Below are 15053 nucleotides of genomic sequence, written 5' to 3' on the forward strand. Positions count from 1 at the left end.
CCAGTGTGCCCACATCTAACAGGAAATACTTTGTATTACTTCCTACCCTATTCCTGGGTTCGAGATGTCAGTTTCGTTAACATTTTTTAAAGGCATGGGGACTCAGTAATGGGTACTTTTAAAAAATGCTTTAAAGCATCTATTTCTAGAGCATGGCTTCTGTGTTCAGCCCTGTGTCCTCATGGACACTTCCTTCTGGAAGCTTCCTAACTGCCCTATGAAGTGGTTATTTTTATTCCCATTTTGCAGTTGAGAAAACTGAGGGTTAGGGAGGTAAGAAGTTTGGCCAGCACCACACAGTCAATGAGGGGAAGCTGGGACATGAATTCAGTCAAGTCTAACTCCAGAGCCTCTGCTGCCCATGGGACTGTTCTGCCTGCACCATTCTGGGCTAGTCGCAGAGACTTTGAGGACCACATCCCTAGACGAGAACCTATGATGTGTGCCTCTGCCCGAGATGGCTGAGGAAGGATTGGGAAGTTAGAGGAGTGTCCAACCTAGCCTCGGCTCACAGGCTGAGGAGGCCCCACCGTTGGGATCTGCCAGTGGGTGGCGTTCATGGGCGTGCAGGGGCATGTAGCCCTGCCTCCTTGCTGCAGGATAGCCAAGGCCGGTGAAGCAGGGCTGGGTGAGCAGGAGGGTCTTTTGTGTCCTCACTGTGTGCCCAAGGCCTTTTGCTCTCAAGTTCTGCTTTTCAGAGCCCACTTTTCCTGTTCACCTGCCAAGCTTCAGTCATCCTTTACAGCCTTTTCTGAGACGCAGCTGTTCTTTGTTCCAGATAAGTCACTGTGGTGCCAGGCGCATCCGGGGACTTGTGGCATCTAAGCCCACCTTAGCCACAATGAGCGTCCGCTTCTCTGCGACCTCTATGAAGGTAAGCGTCACCTGTTTCCTGCCCCAGGCACTGAGGGGCAGGGCCCTGTGCTGTGCGCCAAGGGTGGGTGCGAGCGTCCCTGCTGTCTGCCGGACCCCGGAGGTCGGACCTTCCCCTGGGCAGCCCCACATTCGTGCAGATCCTCCCAGTACTGGACCGTCCCCAGGACGCGTCGGTCTGTGTCTTCGTCAGAAACCCATACTATTGAACAAGATAGTTGAAGGCACTGGGTCTCCCCACCCCCCGAAAATGTCCCTAGTTTTGGAGGGGAACAAGTTGCTAAGCAGTGGCAAGTGGCAGAATGTTCATTAGACTGACGTGTTTCTTTGAGCTTATGAAGTCCGGGCTCAGCACTTGTTTGTGTCTTGCTCAGAGTGCATTTGAAGTAGACAGGCCGGGTTGCAGGAATGCCGTGCCCTGGCATTTGTATTTGAGCAACAGAAATACTTGAATTGAGAAAGTAAGGGGTTTCTTCTCTACGTACCTTTTTGTGGATTCCATCTTAGCAATGCTCAAATTCTTCCACTGGGATAGAACAAACAGGGTAGCTACTTCAATGACTTGTGGTGTCTGATGCAGATATGGGTTTGGTGGGGTCGTGAGGCTGCTGGCTGAGCTAGGAGGCTTATATAAAGAGCGACGGCATTGGGCAATCCTGCCCCTCTCCGAGGGGCTCCCTGTGGCCTCGCTCAAAGAGCCCAAGTTAGTCCTTTGAGGGAGGAGAGGTCTTCTGGCCATCAACTGCAGGACAAGGAGGCCCACCTTCCTGCGCTTTGATGGCGTTCCTGCATCCCTGCTTCTACCGTGCGTAGTAATGGACGGTAATGGACAGTAATGGCCTGCAGTCCTCAGTGGGGACCGTGCCACTTGGAAAGCCTAGTTGCCTGGAAACGCTGTGATTGCTGGTCTTCAACTCCTGAGGTTGAAGCCAGAAACAGGATCACCATGGAGAACAAGGCTCTTCTGCGTTTGAAAAGCATTTGCTAATGAGGCAGGGTCAGAACACATTCCAAGTGGCCATTAGGCTGCCAAGCACTTCAGGTATTTCACAATCGGGTAAAGCCATATGAGCTGAAGCCCGTTTTAATGCAAGTTCCCTTCCACATGCTAAATATGCTGAAGCCCTTCCTGAAATTTTGCAACAATTGTGTTGCGTGAGGGCCAAGTGTGGTGCTCAACAGATGTTCTTACACAGGAAGTCCTTGTTCCCGAAGCCTCGGAATTTGAGGAGTGGGAGCCAGAAGGCACAGCCCTGGAAGGCCCTGTGACTGCCGTCATCCCCACGTGGCAGGCCTTGACCACTCTAGACCTGAGCCACAACAGCATCTCAGAGATCGACGAGTCTGTGGTATGCTCTCAGCCGTAGGCACCAGGGGCTTCTCTGGCCTCGTCACACCTGGAGGTTGAGTATTCAACTTGACTTTTTCCAGAGGGACCACGGACAACCTGTGCCTCGTGCTCTGTGCACTGCCTGGAGTTTTTAAGTTAATTTCTGAGTGGATTCATTGAAATAGATGAGGTAGTGGTTAGGGCCCAATGACATCTATTGATCAAATGTACATTTGATAGAGAAACATAGTAAGTGAGGATATTCCCAGGGAATGGAGTGGGAAATTCACTCCATGGATTCCAGATGCGCCCCCATAAGAGTGACATCCAGATAGCATTTGGGCAAGAGAACAATGATTCCTGTATTTGTGCTCTTTGGTGGGGTTGGGTAGGGTTGAAGAAGAGGGATGAACTTCCTTCCCCGTCTAGGACCTTGCCACCGTCCTTTCCATAAGCCAAGCGTTCTTTAGGAACAGTGGCCCATGTTCAGCACTGGGGGCCCTGTTTGCCCCTGGGACAGGCAGAGATGTCCAGCTGGGGCGTCTGTAGTCAGGAGGAAGTGTCTCACGTTGTCCATCTACCAGGTACAGGGGCCACCAAAGTCCCGAGTCCTAGGGTAACCTCAGGCATCTCTCTTCTTTCTCAAGAAACTGATCCCAAAGATTGAGTTCCTGGACCTGAGTCACAATGGAGTGCTGGTTGTGGACAACCTGCAGGTAATTCGTGTCTTTAAAGACCACCCTCCATGGGCTTCTTGAGGTCCCGTTCTCCTGAGAGTTCAGGAGGCTGATGGCGCCTTGGGAGCTTGGCTGTCCCCTGGAGTTTTCTCTCATAGGCCCCTGAAAGGTGTCTGGGTGTACAGGGGGTCTGTAAAGTCAGGGTCTGCTGGTGTTCCCACAGACTGGGCGATTGTTGCTCTAGGTTCAAAGAGTGGGGGGAAAGACGTGAAAATAGAAATTGAATGTGATGACCATACACCTCCATCACGATGACAGACAGCCTGATTTTTACAGCTCGCCCTGCTCCTGTGGGCTGTGATGCTTCTGGGGGGCCATGGCGTGTGCCAGGGAGCAGGGGGTGGCACTTGCCAGTAGCCGTCTGGGGCAAGTGGGCGTTGGAGGTGGGGCTGCCCGCCTGCTGCGGAGCCTTGGCCTGAACCAGCTGCACCCTGTTCTCAATGCTGCTGCAGCACCTCTACAACCTCGTGCACCTGGACCTGTCCTACAACAAGCTCTCCTCCTTGGAAGGGGTGCACACCAAACTGGGGAACATCAAGACCCTCAACCTGGCGGGCAACCTCCTGGAGAGCCTGAGTGGCTTGCACAAGCTCTATTCCCTGGTCAGCCTGGACCTCCGCGACAACAGGATCGAGCAGGTGAGCCTCCGCCCGGAAGGCTCCTGGGGTCCCGGGGTGGCTCTGCCTCAGAGCTCCTGCCCCTGAAGAAGAATCGTAAAGCTGGCTTGCGTCAAAGAGAGGCCATCGGTCGTGTTGGCCTGTTGCCGCAGCATTCGAAGAAGGGGTGAGGGAAGGGGACTCGTCTCTTGCAGCTGGAGGAGGTCAGGAGCATCGGCAGCCTCCCGTGTCTGGAGCACGTGGCCCTCCTCAGCAACCCCCTGAGCATCCTCCCTGACTACCGGACCAAGGTGCTGGCTCAGTTTGGAGAGCGGGCCTCCGAGGTAAGCTGCTGGGGCGGGTCTGCTCTGTTGGAGAGGTGGTCTGGATGGAGTCTGGCTTTGCCTGGGCAGCGCCGGAGGGGATGGCCACTGTTCTGTCCACCTCCCTGCTTCAGAAGGACTGCTGGCCCGGAGGGACCTTTCGGTTCTGGGAAGTCTGCACACGCACGCACACACACACACACACACACACACACACACACCCGCCACTAGGAAGAGGCTTCCCTGCTCCTTCTATAGGGGCGCCACGCTGGTTCCTGCTGGCCTCTGTCCTGTCATCTGTGTCAGAGCCTCAGGCCCAGGCGGCTCCCCACCAACCAGCAGGCACAGACCCAGGGTGGAGGGACTGTCTTTAGCTTGTTAGAGTCACGCTTTGTTTTGTAGACTGCAGACCATGAAGGGTTTGCCTCCATTTGTCAGTGTGGTTCGGCCCGGGGTCTGCTGCGTGCTGCGTGTGGGCTGGCCCCCCCGCCGCCATGCCAGTGCCACAGGTCCTCAGCCAGACTCACCCCCTTCCACTCTCGGGCAGGCCTATCCCCCACTCTCCCCACATCCCAGGCCAGAAGATACCTGGGCGTCTGTCTGCACCCTCCCCCTGCCCCCACCATCCTCCTCATCTCTTTTCAGCCCTGAGCGCCCCTTTCTTCACACTGTCACCAAGACCATGTTCACAAGATGCCCTCTTCTGTCCCCGCCTCCGCCACCCCCCCATGGCTGCATGGTTTGGTGTCTTGTCTGCTCTTCCACAGGCCAGTGACCACAGTGCCACCCCTCACTGCTTACTAGTCACGGCCCCCTCCTATATCTGCCCTCCCAGTTCCCCAGGCCTGAGGCCCTCCCCTCGCTCTTACTGATCTGAATTTCGCCCTAACTGGGGGCTTGGTTCAGGTCACTACCTTCCCCAACTCCCAGCCACCTGCAAGGCTGTCCCATTGCCTCGCCTTCTCAGAGAGGGACTCCCGAAATGGCCCGGGCAGTGTGGGAGCTCCCAGGTCACCTCCACAGGGGGTGGAGAGCTCGCCTGCCAGGGGGCAGAGCCTCCCTGGGTCTCCCGTGTCCTCTCGGGGCCTGGCCCACACCTCTGCAGCGCCCCTTCCCCTCTGCTCCTGTCAGCCCCTGTGCTGATGGCCGTTCTCCGAACCCTGTAGGTCTGTCTGGACGACACCACGACCACAGAGAAGGAGCTGGACACTGTGGAAGTGCTAAAAGCAATTCAGAAAGCCAAGGAGGTCAAGTCAAAGCTGAGCAACCCAGAGAAGAAGGTGGGTCTTTGTGTGGGAGGTGACGGGGGTGACAGTGAGGAGAGCCAGCTGAGAGGGGAGCTGGCTCACTGTGGGACTGGACCAGGAAGCGCTCAGGGCCCCTGCGTCCTGGCTGCACCCCTCTGTGTTCTGGCTGCCTGAGTTGGGGCAAGCCGCCTCCCCTCTGTTCTCCCCTATGTGAGGGGAGCACAGGGGCAGCACAGGCCTCTCAGGGTTGCAGCAGACTAGGCCCGACCACCTTCACCATCACTGCTCTTGAGAGAGCCGGGAGCTCCTTCCTCCTCCCCAGTGGCTGTGTCGGGATCTGTGCTTCCTGATCTTCCCCCCGCCCCCCACCCCGGGGGCTGACTCGAGCACTCCTCCTCAGGTCATTGAGGATTCCCGGCTCTCTGCTGCCCCTTGCATCCGACCCAGCGGCTCCCCTCCCAGCGTGGCTCCCGCCACTGCCTCCCTGCCCCAGCCCATCCTCTCCAACCAAGGTAATTGTGTACATGTCTTACCAGCTAGCAGAGTGGCGCAGGTTCCGCCTGGGCCTCCTGGCTGGGCTTGGGGGAAGATGCTGGCAGGGTTCAGACATGGGGTGGGGGCCATGGTGCTCTCTCCAGGCGGTACCTCTTGGGGTAGCTCGGGGCCGGGGCGGGGGTGGTCTGCTGGCTTGATTTCAGCTCTGTTGCTTGCTCACCAAGGGCCCCCAGTTGGTCTGAGTCCCACATCCGGTTCCTGTAGGATCCCATGGGTTTGCAGTGGTGCTCTGAGGCTGCTGTGTGAACAGGCTTCTTGGGGCTGCTGCTTATAAGGACCCTGCTCCCCCCCCCCCCAGGCAGTGTGGCCAGTTTGGCTCCTTGCTTGCAGGACGCCAGGCCCGATGACCTTCCTGAATCGGGCACCCCGGCCCCTGTGTAGAAACTTTCTTTTTTAATCATTGCCTCATCTCTATGGCTCTCGTGGTTCAATCCAGCCCCAAAACACCGTGTGTGTGTGTGGGCCCAAGACGGGCTGTCTGTGGACCCATGGAAGACCAGTTCCCGTCACCCACCCACTGTCTTAGCGTTTTCAAAGGGCTTTCACCTCTGAACCCAGGCATCCTCGGAGATGAGTGAGTGAAGCAGGTCCCATGAGAGTGTCTGCTGGCCCGGCCCCCACGGAAGAGGGGAGGGTGTGCCGTCCCGAGTGGAGCCAAGGCTCGGGACACACAGGAAAGAACGCCGCCCGCCCGCCTGGGCTCCTGGAGACGCAGAACTTGGTGTGAGGTCTTGGGAAAACAGTTTGACCCTATGTTTCAAGAGCCAGAAAAACGTTCCCACCCCTTGACCTGGTAACCCCGCCGGTGGGGATTTTATCTGAGTGGGATAAGTGAATGGGGAAGGGGGAGGTGAGATGCTCCCTGCAGCATTACTCATGCTAACCCACGTGGGGCGTGACGGGCCTCAGAGGACGTGAGCTGTGGTGCGAGCTGCTCTTCCTGCCGTCGCCTCAGAGAGGCGGGGGCTGGCTAGGGAGAAAGGGGAAGCGCTCAGGTTAAATCAGAACGCCTGTGGCCGGGTGGCACACCAAGCTCATGACCCCGAGGTAGGAGAGAGAATTCACGAGAATGCAGTGGTGGTGGTAAGGGCCAGAGGAATTGTCCATCCGCTTTTGTAACACTCTTGATTGAGAAGTTTTGGTTTTACTTTTTTTACATGAAAGGGGAGGGGGGTTTGTATCACTGCAAAGAAGCTTCCCTGCCGCCGGGCCAAAGCCCTCTTGGGGGCCACCAGCGCGTGCTGCCCTGTCACGGCACCGGCCAGCCTGCAGAGAAGCCGTGGGACTAGGCCTCTGGGGGACAGGGAGATGCGACTGGTCTTCGAGGCCAGGCACCTGCTGGTTCTCAGTCAGCGTTTGCTGAACCGATGAACGAGTGAGTGTGTGAGTGGACGAGCAAGCAGAGAAGCAGCCGGTAAAGTGCAGACCGCGGGTGCGGGAAGTGAGGGGTCTGCCCCTGGGGCCACAGCTGCAAGCAGCCCCTGGTTGGGCAGGTGGGTGTCTGCCCCACTGCCAGGGACGTGTCACAGAGTGGCTCACTGTAGTCTGTCTTCCCCCCCCCCCACGCCCCTTTCCCGCCTATCAGACATTGAGACGTTGTCTCCAGATTTGCACCTCTTATGAATAAAACTGTAGTGGACGTCTTTGTGTGCACATCTCTTTCCTTTTTGTGAGAAACAACAGAATTTGGGCCCCATCTAGGTGCTCTGATGGCTCTCATCTCATCCTGAGTGACCCTTCCTGACTCCTTGTTTGTAGAGTCCACGGTCCAGGAAGGAAGCAGAAAGACTATCCCTGTCCAGGTTTCCTCAGTTCCAAACAGGGTGTGGGTGGGTAGTGGCGAGAAAACGTGGCTTTTTCTCCCTGAGATGGAGGAATCGACAGAGGGCTATGCTCAGCCGTGTGCTGCCTGTCCAGGGTCTTGCCCGGATGGGCCAGGATTTCTCCGGAAGGGAGCAGCTCTGCTCCCAGCCTGCTCCCCGGGTAGAGCTAAACGTGCTTGTGACTACACTGGGCGCTCCCCCGTTAACACCAGGCCTCTGGTTGTCTCAGGAGCTGTTAGCCAGCTTGTTGGAGCCATGGAGGATTGTGACCAGTAGGGGCTGACGGATGACATGCCAGAGTTGATTCTTCATCCAGGTCCGTAGAGAAGTGGTCAGGAGCAGGCACCCGGGAGGGAGGCAGCTCAGTGCATCCCGGCTGCCCTGGCCCAGTGCCTTCAAGCAACCTGCAGCCTCTCTGAAGCTCGGTTTTCTCAACTGTAAAGCGGATATACCCTACTTCATCGATTCTAAGATGCACCCGTTTCCACCCCGTGACTTCTCTGAAATTGAGATGCGTCTTTCGGTCAGTGGCGTCTCATAGTCGCGGTCAGCCAGCTGGCATTCGTGATGGAGTCGTGTGAAAGCCTTCCGTGGACAGCTGCTGAGACCAAGATGGCGCCCCCTCCGCGCATCTTAGAGTTGATGAATTGTGGTAAATAATGAGAGGCGTGCATGAGCTGACGCTGGGGACGCGCTTGACAGGGCTCCTGGCTCCCCGGGCGTGGCCGGGAGGGGCTTCCCTTCCTTGCGTCCTTGTCGGGCGATTCCAGATGACCAGAACGGTGCCCCGAAGGAACCTGGAGCCTCTTCGGGAGGTGAGCATGTGTGCCCAAGGGAGAACAGGGCAAGATGACGTGGGGGGCATTTGTAGAAGGGAGAGGCGTGTCTGGAGCAGAGAGGGCTTGGCAGTGGAGGTGGTATGTGAGGTGGACCTCAAAGAAAGAGCATCTGAGCGTGTGAGGGCAGAGAGGGGTGCACTCCGGGATAGAACAGTGTGCTTCGTGCATGGCTGTGTGCTTGCTGCCTTCCTGCTGCCTGTGCATAGCACCTGCTGCTTTGCTGGGGAGGTGGGGGGTGCTCTTCACTTGGGGCTCTTCGCTCGACTAGTCCGTGGGCAGAAGACCTGGGCTGCATGAGTTGTCCTGTCCCTGGGGGGCAGCTGAGCTGCACAAAGGTCCATGACCTCTGGAGCTCAGTCATTTCATTGAACCATGGTCTCTGGTGGCAAAACCAGGCAAGCCCTGGGCCCCTTCAGACCTCTGTGAAACTGGGGGGTTGGAGTCAAGCATTCTCCCAGCTAGCTACATTTAGGAAAATGTGTTTTTTTTTTTTTTTAAAAAGTCATTACCCTCACCCACTGCGGAAAACGTCTGGAGGGAAGTAACAGGCCCGGGCAAGCTGTATTCTTCAAACAGCCTCAGCAGGGTTCAAGAATGCCAGGTGTTTCTGGGGTGCATAAGTTAGTGCACTGGCCGTGGACGTGGCCCAGGGGAGGGTCAGTGGGGAGCGGTCTGCAGCCCTGAGTGCCGAGCACAGTCTGTCCTCACCAGCCCTGGAGGAACGCCGCCTGCAAGAAGGCCTGGCCTTGCGCGTGAGGAGTCCCGAGCCCTTGCGTGTCTGTGAGGCCCGCAGAGGTGTTGCATGAGTGTGCTGGGAGGCGAAGTTCAGCCATTCTCTTAGAGGGTCCAGGAGTGAACACGTTGAAGGCTCTTGATGGACATACTGCCAAACTGCTCTCCCAGCAGGCAGGCCAGCCTGTGCCCCACTGCCCACCTCTGCCCAGTTAGGCCAAGGCCAGATCAGGCTGTCAGACCTTCACCAAAGCAAGGCAAAACAGAGGTCATGTTTCGACTTGCCCTTTCGCGGTTCCTCGTGGGGTGCGCCTCGCTTCCCGTCTTCTTTCAGGCAGCCATTCCCATGCGGGATGGCTGCTCATGCCTGCCGTCTCCTAAGGGGGTTTCCAGCAACCCCCCCGCAACTCCCATCTTTGTTATCTGGAAGAGCCTTTTATAGATCAAAGACACACTACTTTGTCAACTGTCACAAGTAATTTTTTCTCCTTTCCTTTTTATCTTCAGTTTCTTTTCTTTCAGAAGTTTGGTGGTGACAGTCACCCACGTGTCCATGTCTTCCTTTGGATTTAGGTGTAGAAAGTCTGTCCCTGCCCTGAGGTTTAGATAAGCAGTCTTTTGTTCTTCAAGGTTAAGATTGCAGTTTTTAATGTTGTCTTCTGTGATCCACGTGGCTGGGTTAGAGGGTCTGACGGCCCAGCCGTGTTTGTTGAATGGCTCCTCTCCCTGCCTGCCCTGCCCGCCCACCCCTGGTCTCTCTAGGTATCATGTTCGTGCAGGAGGAGGCCCTGGCCAGCAGCCTCTCATCCACCGACAGTCTGACTCCTGAGGACCGGCCCATTGCCCAGGGATGCTCTGATTCCTTGGAGTCCATCTCTTCCGGACAGGTAACACCCTCCTCCTGGGGATTGCTTATCTCTGCGGACCGAGTGTTCTGCCTGCGGCTGTCCGGAAGTAGGACTGGCCTTGGCTAGACGGTGGAGGTGGCTTGGCTGCTATTGGAGCAGATGCTGCCACTGCCTGGTGCGCTCTGCTTCGTGATGAGCAGTTTGTGTTCTGTCTGTGTGTGTGTGTGCGCGCACGTGCACATGTGTGTATCTGTCTGTCATTCTCGGGACTAATAGGAACAGGCGGTTTTCTCACTAGGCCCTCGGAGGCAACGCCAGGTGGTCCTTAGCCCCTGTGCACAGACTCTTCTGGGAAAGGCAGTTCAGAAAGCCTGAGGTGGGGATTGTTTGGGTCTCACGCCCATCAGGAAGAGTTTCTCTGCTGTAACGGGGCTCGCTGGGCTGCTCTGCCCGCCCCTGCATGTTACCCTAGTAGTCAGACACACTGCGACTCCAGCACCTCCTCTGTGGCTGCTGCTGAGGGTTCTGGAACTTCTGTCCTGGGACGAGAGGAGGAAGGCAAGTGTGATGTGGGCATTCTCCTTGGTTCCTGGGCCTCCATCCAGCCCTGTGTTCAGTAGGTCATGGCCCTGTGACCCTGGGCAGTCTGCAGAGTCCTTGCTCTGTCCCAGTACTCCTTGGCACTCCTCCCTTCACTCTCCCCAGAATCACACAGTAGGAGGTGCCCAGGCGCTAGGTCCTCTGCACTGCCCAGAGACCACTGGGAGGGCCTTGTCAGGTGCTGCACAGCCTCTGCTCGTTGAGGTCTCTGCAGGCCAGTTGCCACATTGGTACACTGTCCGTGTGGACCCACTGGGGTGGCATGAGGAGCACTGGGATGCCAGACCTCAGACACGTGGTGAGGTGCTGGCCCCGGGCCTGTGGGCACGGGCTCGGGGCCGGACAGAGGTGGCAGTCTCCGCTCCGCCGCGCACTGCCATGTAACTGGCTGAGTCTTTCTCGGCCTTTCTGGGGCCCAGAATCTGCCCCCAAGGGAGGTGTGGGGGTGGTGGGGAGCTTCCTGCAGGGTGGTGAGCTGGGACGGGGTGCCTGGCTCAGGGTCCAACCCCCAGTAAATGCCAGGGGGTGGCTGCAGCAGACGGGGGGCTCACTGCATGTCCTTCTTTGTCAGGCACCTTTGGATGATTTACGGGACATCCCTGGAGCTGTCGGCGGTGTGAGGTGAGGAAGAGCTTAAGAAGGCATCTGAGGCCTTCTGCACATGCCCAGCTGTGGACTGGTGGGAACCAGTGGGATTTTGTTAGTAGTCTGTTCGTAGAAGTCCTTCAGAGCTGTTTCTTCCTTTGAATATATAAACAGCAACGAGATAGGCTCTGGTCTGTTTCCAAATCCTAATCCCTGAAGTTTGTTGGACATGTTTCCCCAGAGTAGGGGTCAGCAGATCGAGGCCGATTTGGTCCACAGCCTACCTTGTAGAGCCTGTGAGCTGAGAATGATCATTATATTCTCGAAGTACAATTTAAAAAAGAGAGATTATGTGGGTGGGCTCCTCCAAAGGTTTGGAGGGTTTGACGGGCTCCACAGGTTTCAAAAACCTGTGATGTTCACTCTCTGACACTTTACAGAAGTTCTATATGTGATTTTTCACGGAGGGGAGCAGTACCCAAGAGAAGATAGAATTTTTTTTTTTTTTTTTTTTAAGATTTTGTATATTTGAAAAAGAGGGCACAAGCTGGGGCCAGGGGATGAAGGGAGAAGGAGAAGCAGATTCTCTGCTGAGCAGGGAGCCGATGCAGGGCTAGATCCCAGAACCCTGAGATCGTGACCTGAACCAAAGGCAGATGCTTTAAAATGACTGAGCCCCCCAGGCGCCCCAAGAGGAGCTAGAACTGAAATGTGAAAGTCCTAAGACCCACCTAGCTTACTCCCTGACTCCCATCCCAGAGGCCCCTGGGTGCTCTTGAAGGGAACCGTGGTCAGTAAGTGACTTCATGCCCTTGAGCTCTTGTTCCCTTTGGGGCTCGCGGCCAGCATCTGTGCGACTGAGAGGTCTTTGTGGTGCTTTTGTTGGGGGAGCCTGCGTGGTGTGGCTAAGGCGGGGCCGAGTGTATCTGGTCTGGGCCCTGGGGGTGTAGATTGTCCCTGAATTGGCAGGTCCGCCTTCAGGCACCCCAGCTCCCCACTGGGGCACTTGTTGTGGACCCAGGGGTTCAGCAGACGGCTCTGTGTGTGGTCGGTAGGGCCAGTCCAGCCCAGCATGCGGTTGACCTTGGCCTCTCCCCGCACAGCCCGGAGCACGCGGAGCCGGAGGTCCAGGTGGTGCCGGGGTCCGGCCAGATCATCTTCCTGCCCTTCACCTGTATCGGTTACACGGCCACCAACCAGGACTTCATCCAGCGCCTGAGCACGCTCATCCGGCAGGCCATCGAGCGGCAGCTGCCCGCCTGGATCGAGGCCGCCAACCAGCGGGAGGAAGGCCAGGGCGAGCAGGGCGAGGACGACGAGGATGACGAGGATGACGAGGACGCTGCGGAGAACCGCTACTTCGAAATGGGGCCCCCAGATGTGGAGGAAGAGGAGGAGGGCGGCCGGGTAGAGGAGGAGGAGGAGGAAGAGGAGGAGGAGGAGGAGGAGGGTGAGGAGGAACGCCTGGCCCTGGAGTGGGCCCTGGGCGCGGACGAGGACTTCCTGCTGGAGCACATCCGCATCCTCAAGGTGTTGTGGTGCTTCCTGATCCACGTGCAGGACAGCATCCGCCAGTTCGCCGCCTGCCTTGTGCTCACCGACTTCGGCATCGCCGTCTTCGAGATCCCGCACCAGGAGTCGCGGGGCAGCAGCCAGCACATCCTTTCGGCCCTGCGCTTCGTCTTCTGCTTCCCACACGGCGACCTCACCGAGTTCGGCTTCCTCATGCCGGAGCTGTGCCTGGTGCTCAAGGTGCGGCACAGCGAGAACACGCTCTTCATCATCTCGGACGCCGCCGGCCTGCACGGGTTCCATGCCGACCTGCGCTCCTGCTTCGCCCCACAGCACATGGCCATGCTGTGCAGCCCCGTGCTCTATGGCAGCCACACCAGCCTGCAGGAGTTCCTCCGCCAGCTGCTCACCTTCTACAAGGTGGCGGGCGGCTGCCAGGAGCGCAGCCAGGGCTGCTTCCCCGTCTACCTGGTCTACAGCGACAAGCGTATGGTGCAGACGGCCGCCGGCGACTACTCGGGCAACATCGAGTGGGCCAGCTGCACGCTCTGCTCGGCCGTGCGGCGCTCTTGCTGCGCGCCCTCCGAGGCCGTCAAGTCCGCCGCCATCCCCTACTGGCTGCTGCTCACGCCCCAGCACCTCAACGTCATCAAGGCCGACTTCAACCCCATGCCCAACCGTGGCACTCACAACTGTCGCAACCGCAACAGCTTCAAGCTCAGCCGCGTGCCACTGTCCACAGTGCTGCTTGACCCCACGCGCAGCTGCACCCAGCCGCGGGGCGCCTTCGCCGACGGCCACGTGCTGGAGCTACTCGTGGGCTACCGCTTCGTCACTGCCATCTTCGTGCTGCCCCATGAGAAGTTCCACTTCCTGCGTATCTACAACCAGCTACGGGCCTCACTGCAGGACCTAAAGACTGTGGTCATCGCCAAGACGCCTGCAACGGGGGCCCGGTCCCAGAGCCCCCTCGTGGAAGGCCAGGCTGCCGAAGACAGGGCCAGGTGAGACGGAGCACAGGCTATCGGGGGGGGGGGGGGGGCTGTGTCTGAGGCTATTCACCCCAGATCAGATCTGTGAATGTCTGCATGCATGAGTATGCCCAAGTGGGCCCAATCCTCTGGTCCTCCTTGGCTTCTGACCAGCCTCAGCGTTGCCCTTGTCTCCTTCTGACGCCCCGTGGTGGTGAGCCGTATCCCCGCTTTCAGGAAGGACTGGGTCACTGAGGGGCTCTGTCTCTGCATGTAATTCTGTGAGTTCTCTCCAGAGGAGCTTGCTGGCTGAGAGCAGCAGCATCTGAGGTCTGAGTTTGAGAGCCGGGTGGTTCCCGCACTCAGAGCTCCTTTCCTTCTTACAGCAGGGGAGACAGAGAGGGAAGTGGTGGCAGTCTTGTCCTGTTCTTCCGCCCTCTGCTCCTGTGCCCTCCGTCTGGCTTCCCCTGGCTCCTTGCCGGAGTTTCCCTCAGGGCCATCTGGAGCTGAGGCTAGAGGGAAGCCTGTGAGCAGCTGTGGTCATACCCTCAGCTCACCCACACCCAAAACTCCAGAGGGGCCTCGTGCCCTGAGGGGTGCTGGCTTCTGCCACTGCCCCCTGGCTTCGCATGTGCTGGGGCTTCCCCAGGCTGGGCAAGAAAGCCCTTCATCTGTTGGTCCTCCTGTCCTCGGAGATCCCCTCATTTTCTCTTCTGTCCTTGTGGACGGTGGAGACCCTGTCCTCACATCAGCATCTCATGCCTCTGCCTGTCGTCCCAGCCCCCTAGCTGAGGTTCCCAAGGGGCTCCCAGCCTCTCTCTGGATGAATCAGGCACCCTTCTCGGGCCCAGCTTAAGTTCCAGGCCCCCCTAGAGACGCCATCAGGTCTCCAGGCACTAGAGAGCAGCTTGTGCCCAAGGCACCCTGCGTGGCCTTCTCCCTCCCTGCCCTTGTGCGGAGGCCTTGAGCAGTGACACCTCATCTCCATTTCCTTGCTGTCCCAAGCCTCGCTGGAACCTGGCCACAGTAGGGACCGCTTGCAGAAAACAGCTGCCCTGCTCTGTCCCAGCAGACACATCTCTGCAGCAGGACGAGAGGGGACCACCCAGGGATTTCTCTTAATAGCTGGGATGTCCTAACAGAGAGGGTGATGTCCAAAAGACCCCCTCAGCCTGGGCACAGGCATGAGGCCACCTGTAGAGTCCTCCCCGCCTCGGGGGTCGGCTCCTAACCTGAGCTTTCAGGGTTTTGAGTATTGTTTGATTTTATGCTCGGAACAGACTGGTGAAAATCCAGTGTGGCCGCTTGTATGGTGGTGGGGTGCAGAGAGAGCCTGGGATGCCTGAGGAGGACCCAAAGGCAAGCTGAGGGACTGTTTGGTTTGGGTTCTCACCTCTAGTTGCACTCGGGTCCTGGGTGGGGACACTTTGGTCCACGTTCTGGACTCAGGAGTGGCATTTCTGATCCTTCTACAACCTTCTG

The 15053-nt window shown here is 57.9% G+C and overlaps 1 protein-coding gene across 2 annotated transcripts in view; it reads left to right on the forward strand.

Annotated features, from left to right (window-relative positions):
- The window catches only part of NISCH (nischarin), a 33238-nt gene that overhangs the window by 14117 nt on the left and 4068 nt on the right, over nucleotides 1-15053 (forward strand). The window contains exons 7-16 of one of the 2 annotated variants that reach the window (XM_045990334.1): nucleotides 779-874; nucleotides 2070-2222; nucleotides 2851-2919; nucleotides 3393-3578; nucleotides 3752-3880; nucleotides 5026-5139; nucleotides 5507-5618; nucleotides 9818-9942; nucleotides 11075-11124; nucleotides 12192-13604. In XM_045990334.1, coding sequence (XP_045846290.1) covers nucleotides 779-874; nucleotides 2070-2222; nucleotides 2851-2919; nucleotides 3393-3578; nucleotides 3752-3880; nucleotides 5026-5139; nucleotides 5507-5618; nucleotides 9818-9942; nucleotides 11075-11124; nucleotides 12192-13604 — 2447 coding nt within the window. Of the gene's footprint in view, nucleotides 1-778; nucleotides 875-2069; nucleotides 2223-2850; nucleotides 2920-3392; nucleotides 3579-3751; nucleotides 3881-5025; nucleotides 5140-5506; nucleotides 5619-6219; nucleotides 8816-9817; nucleotides 9943-11074; nucleotides 11125-12191; nucleotides 13605-15053 lie in introns of those variants that run through there. The other variant, XM_045990335.1, reaches the window with a different exon arrangement.

Source organism: Meles meles, chromosome 20 (assembly GCF_922984935.1).
Source record: "Meles meles chromosome 20, mMelMel3.1 paternal haplotype, whole genome shotgun sequence".
Taxonomy (NCBI): Eukaryota; Metazoa; Chordata; class Mammalia; order Carnivora; family Mustelidae; genus Meles; species Meles meles.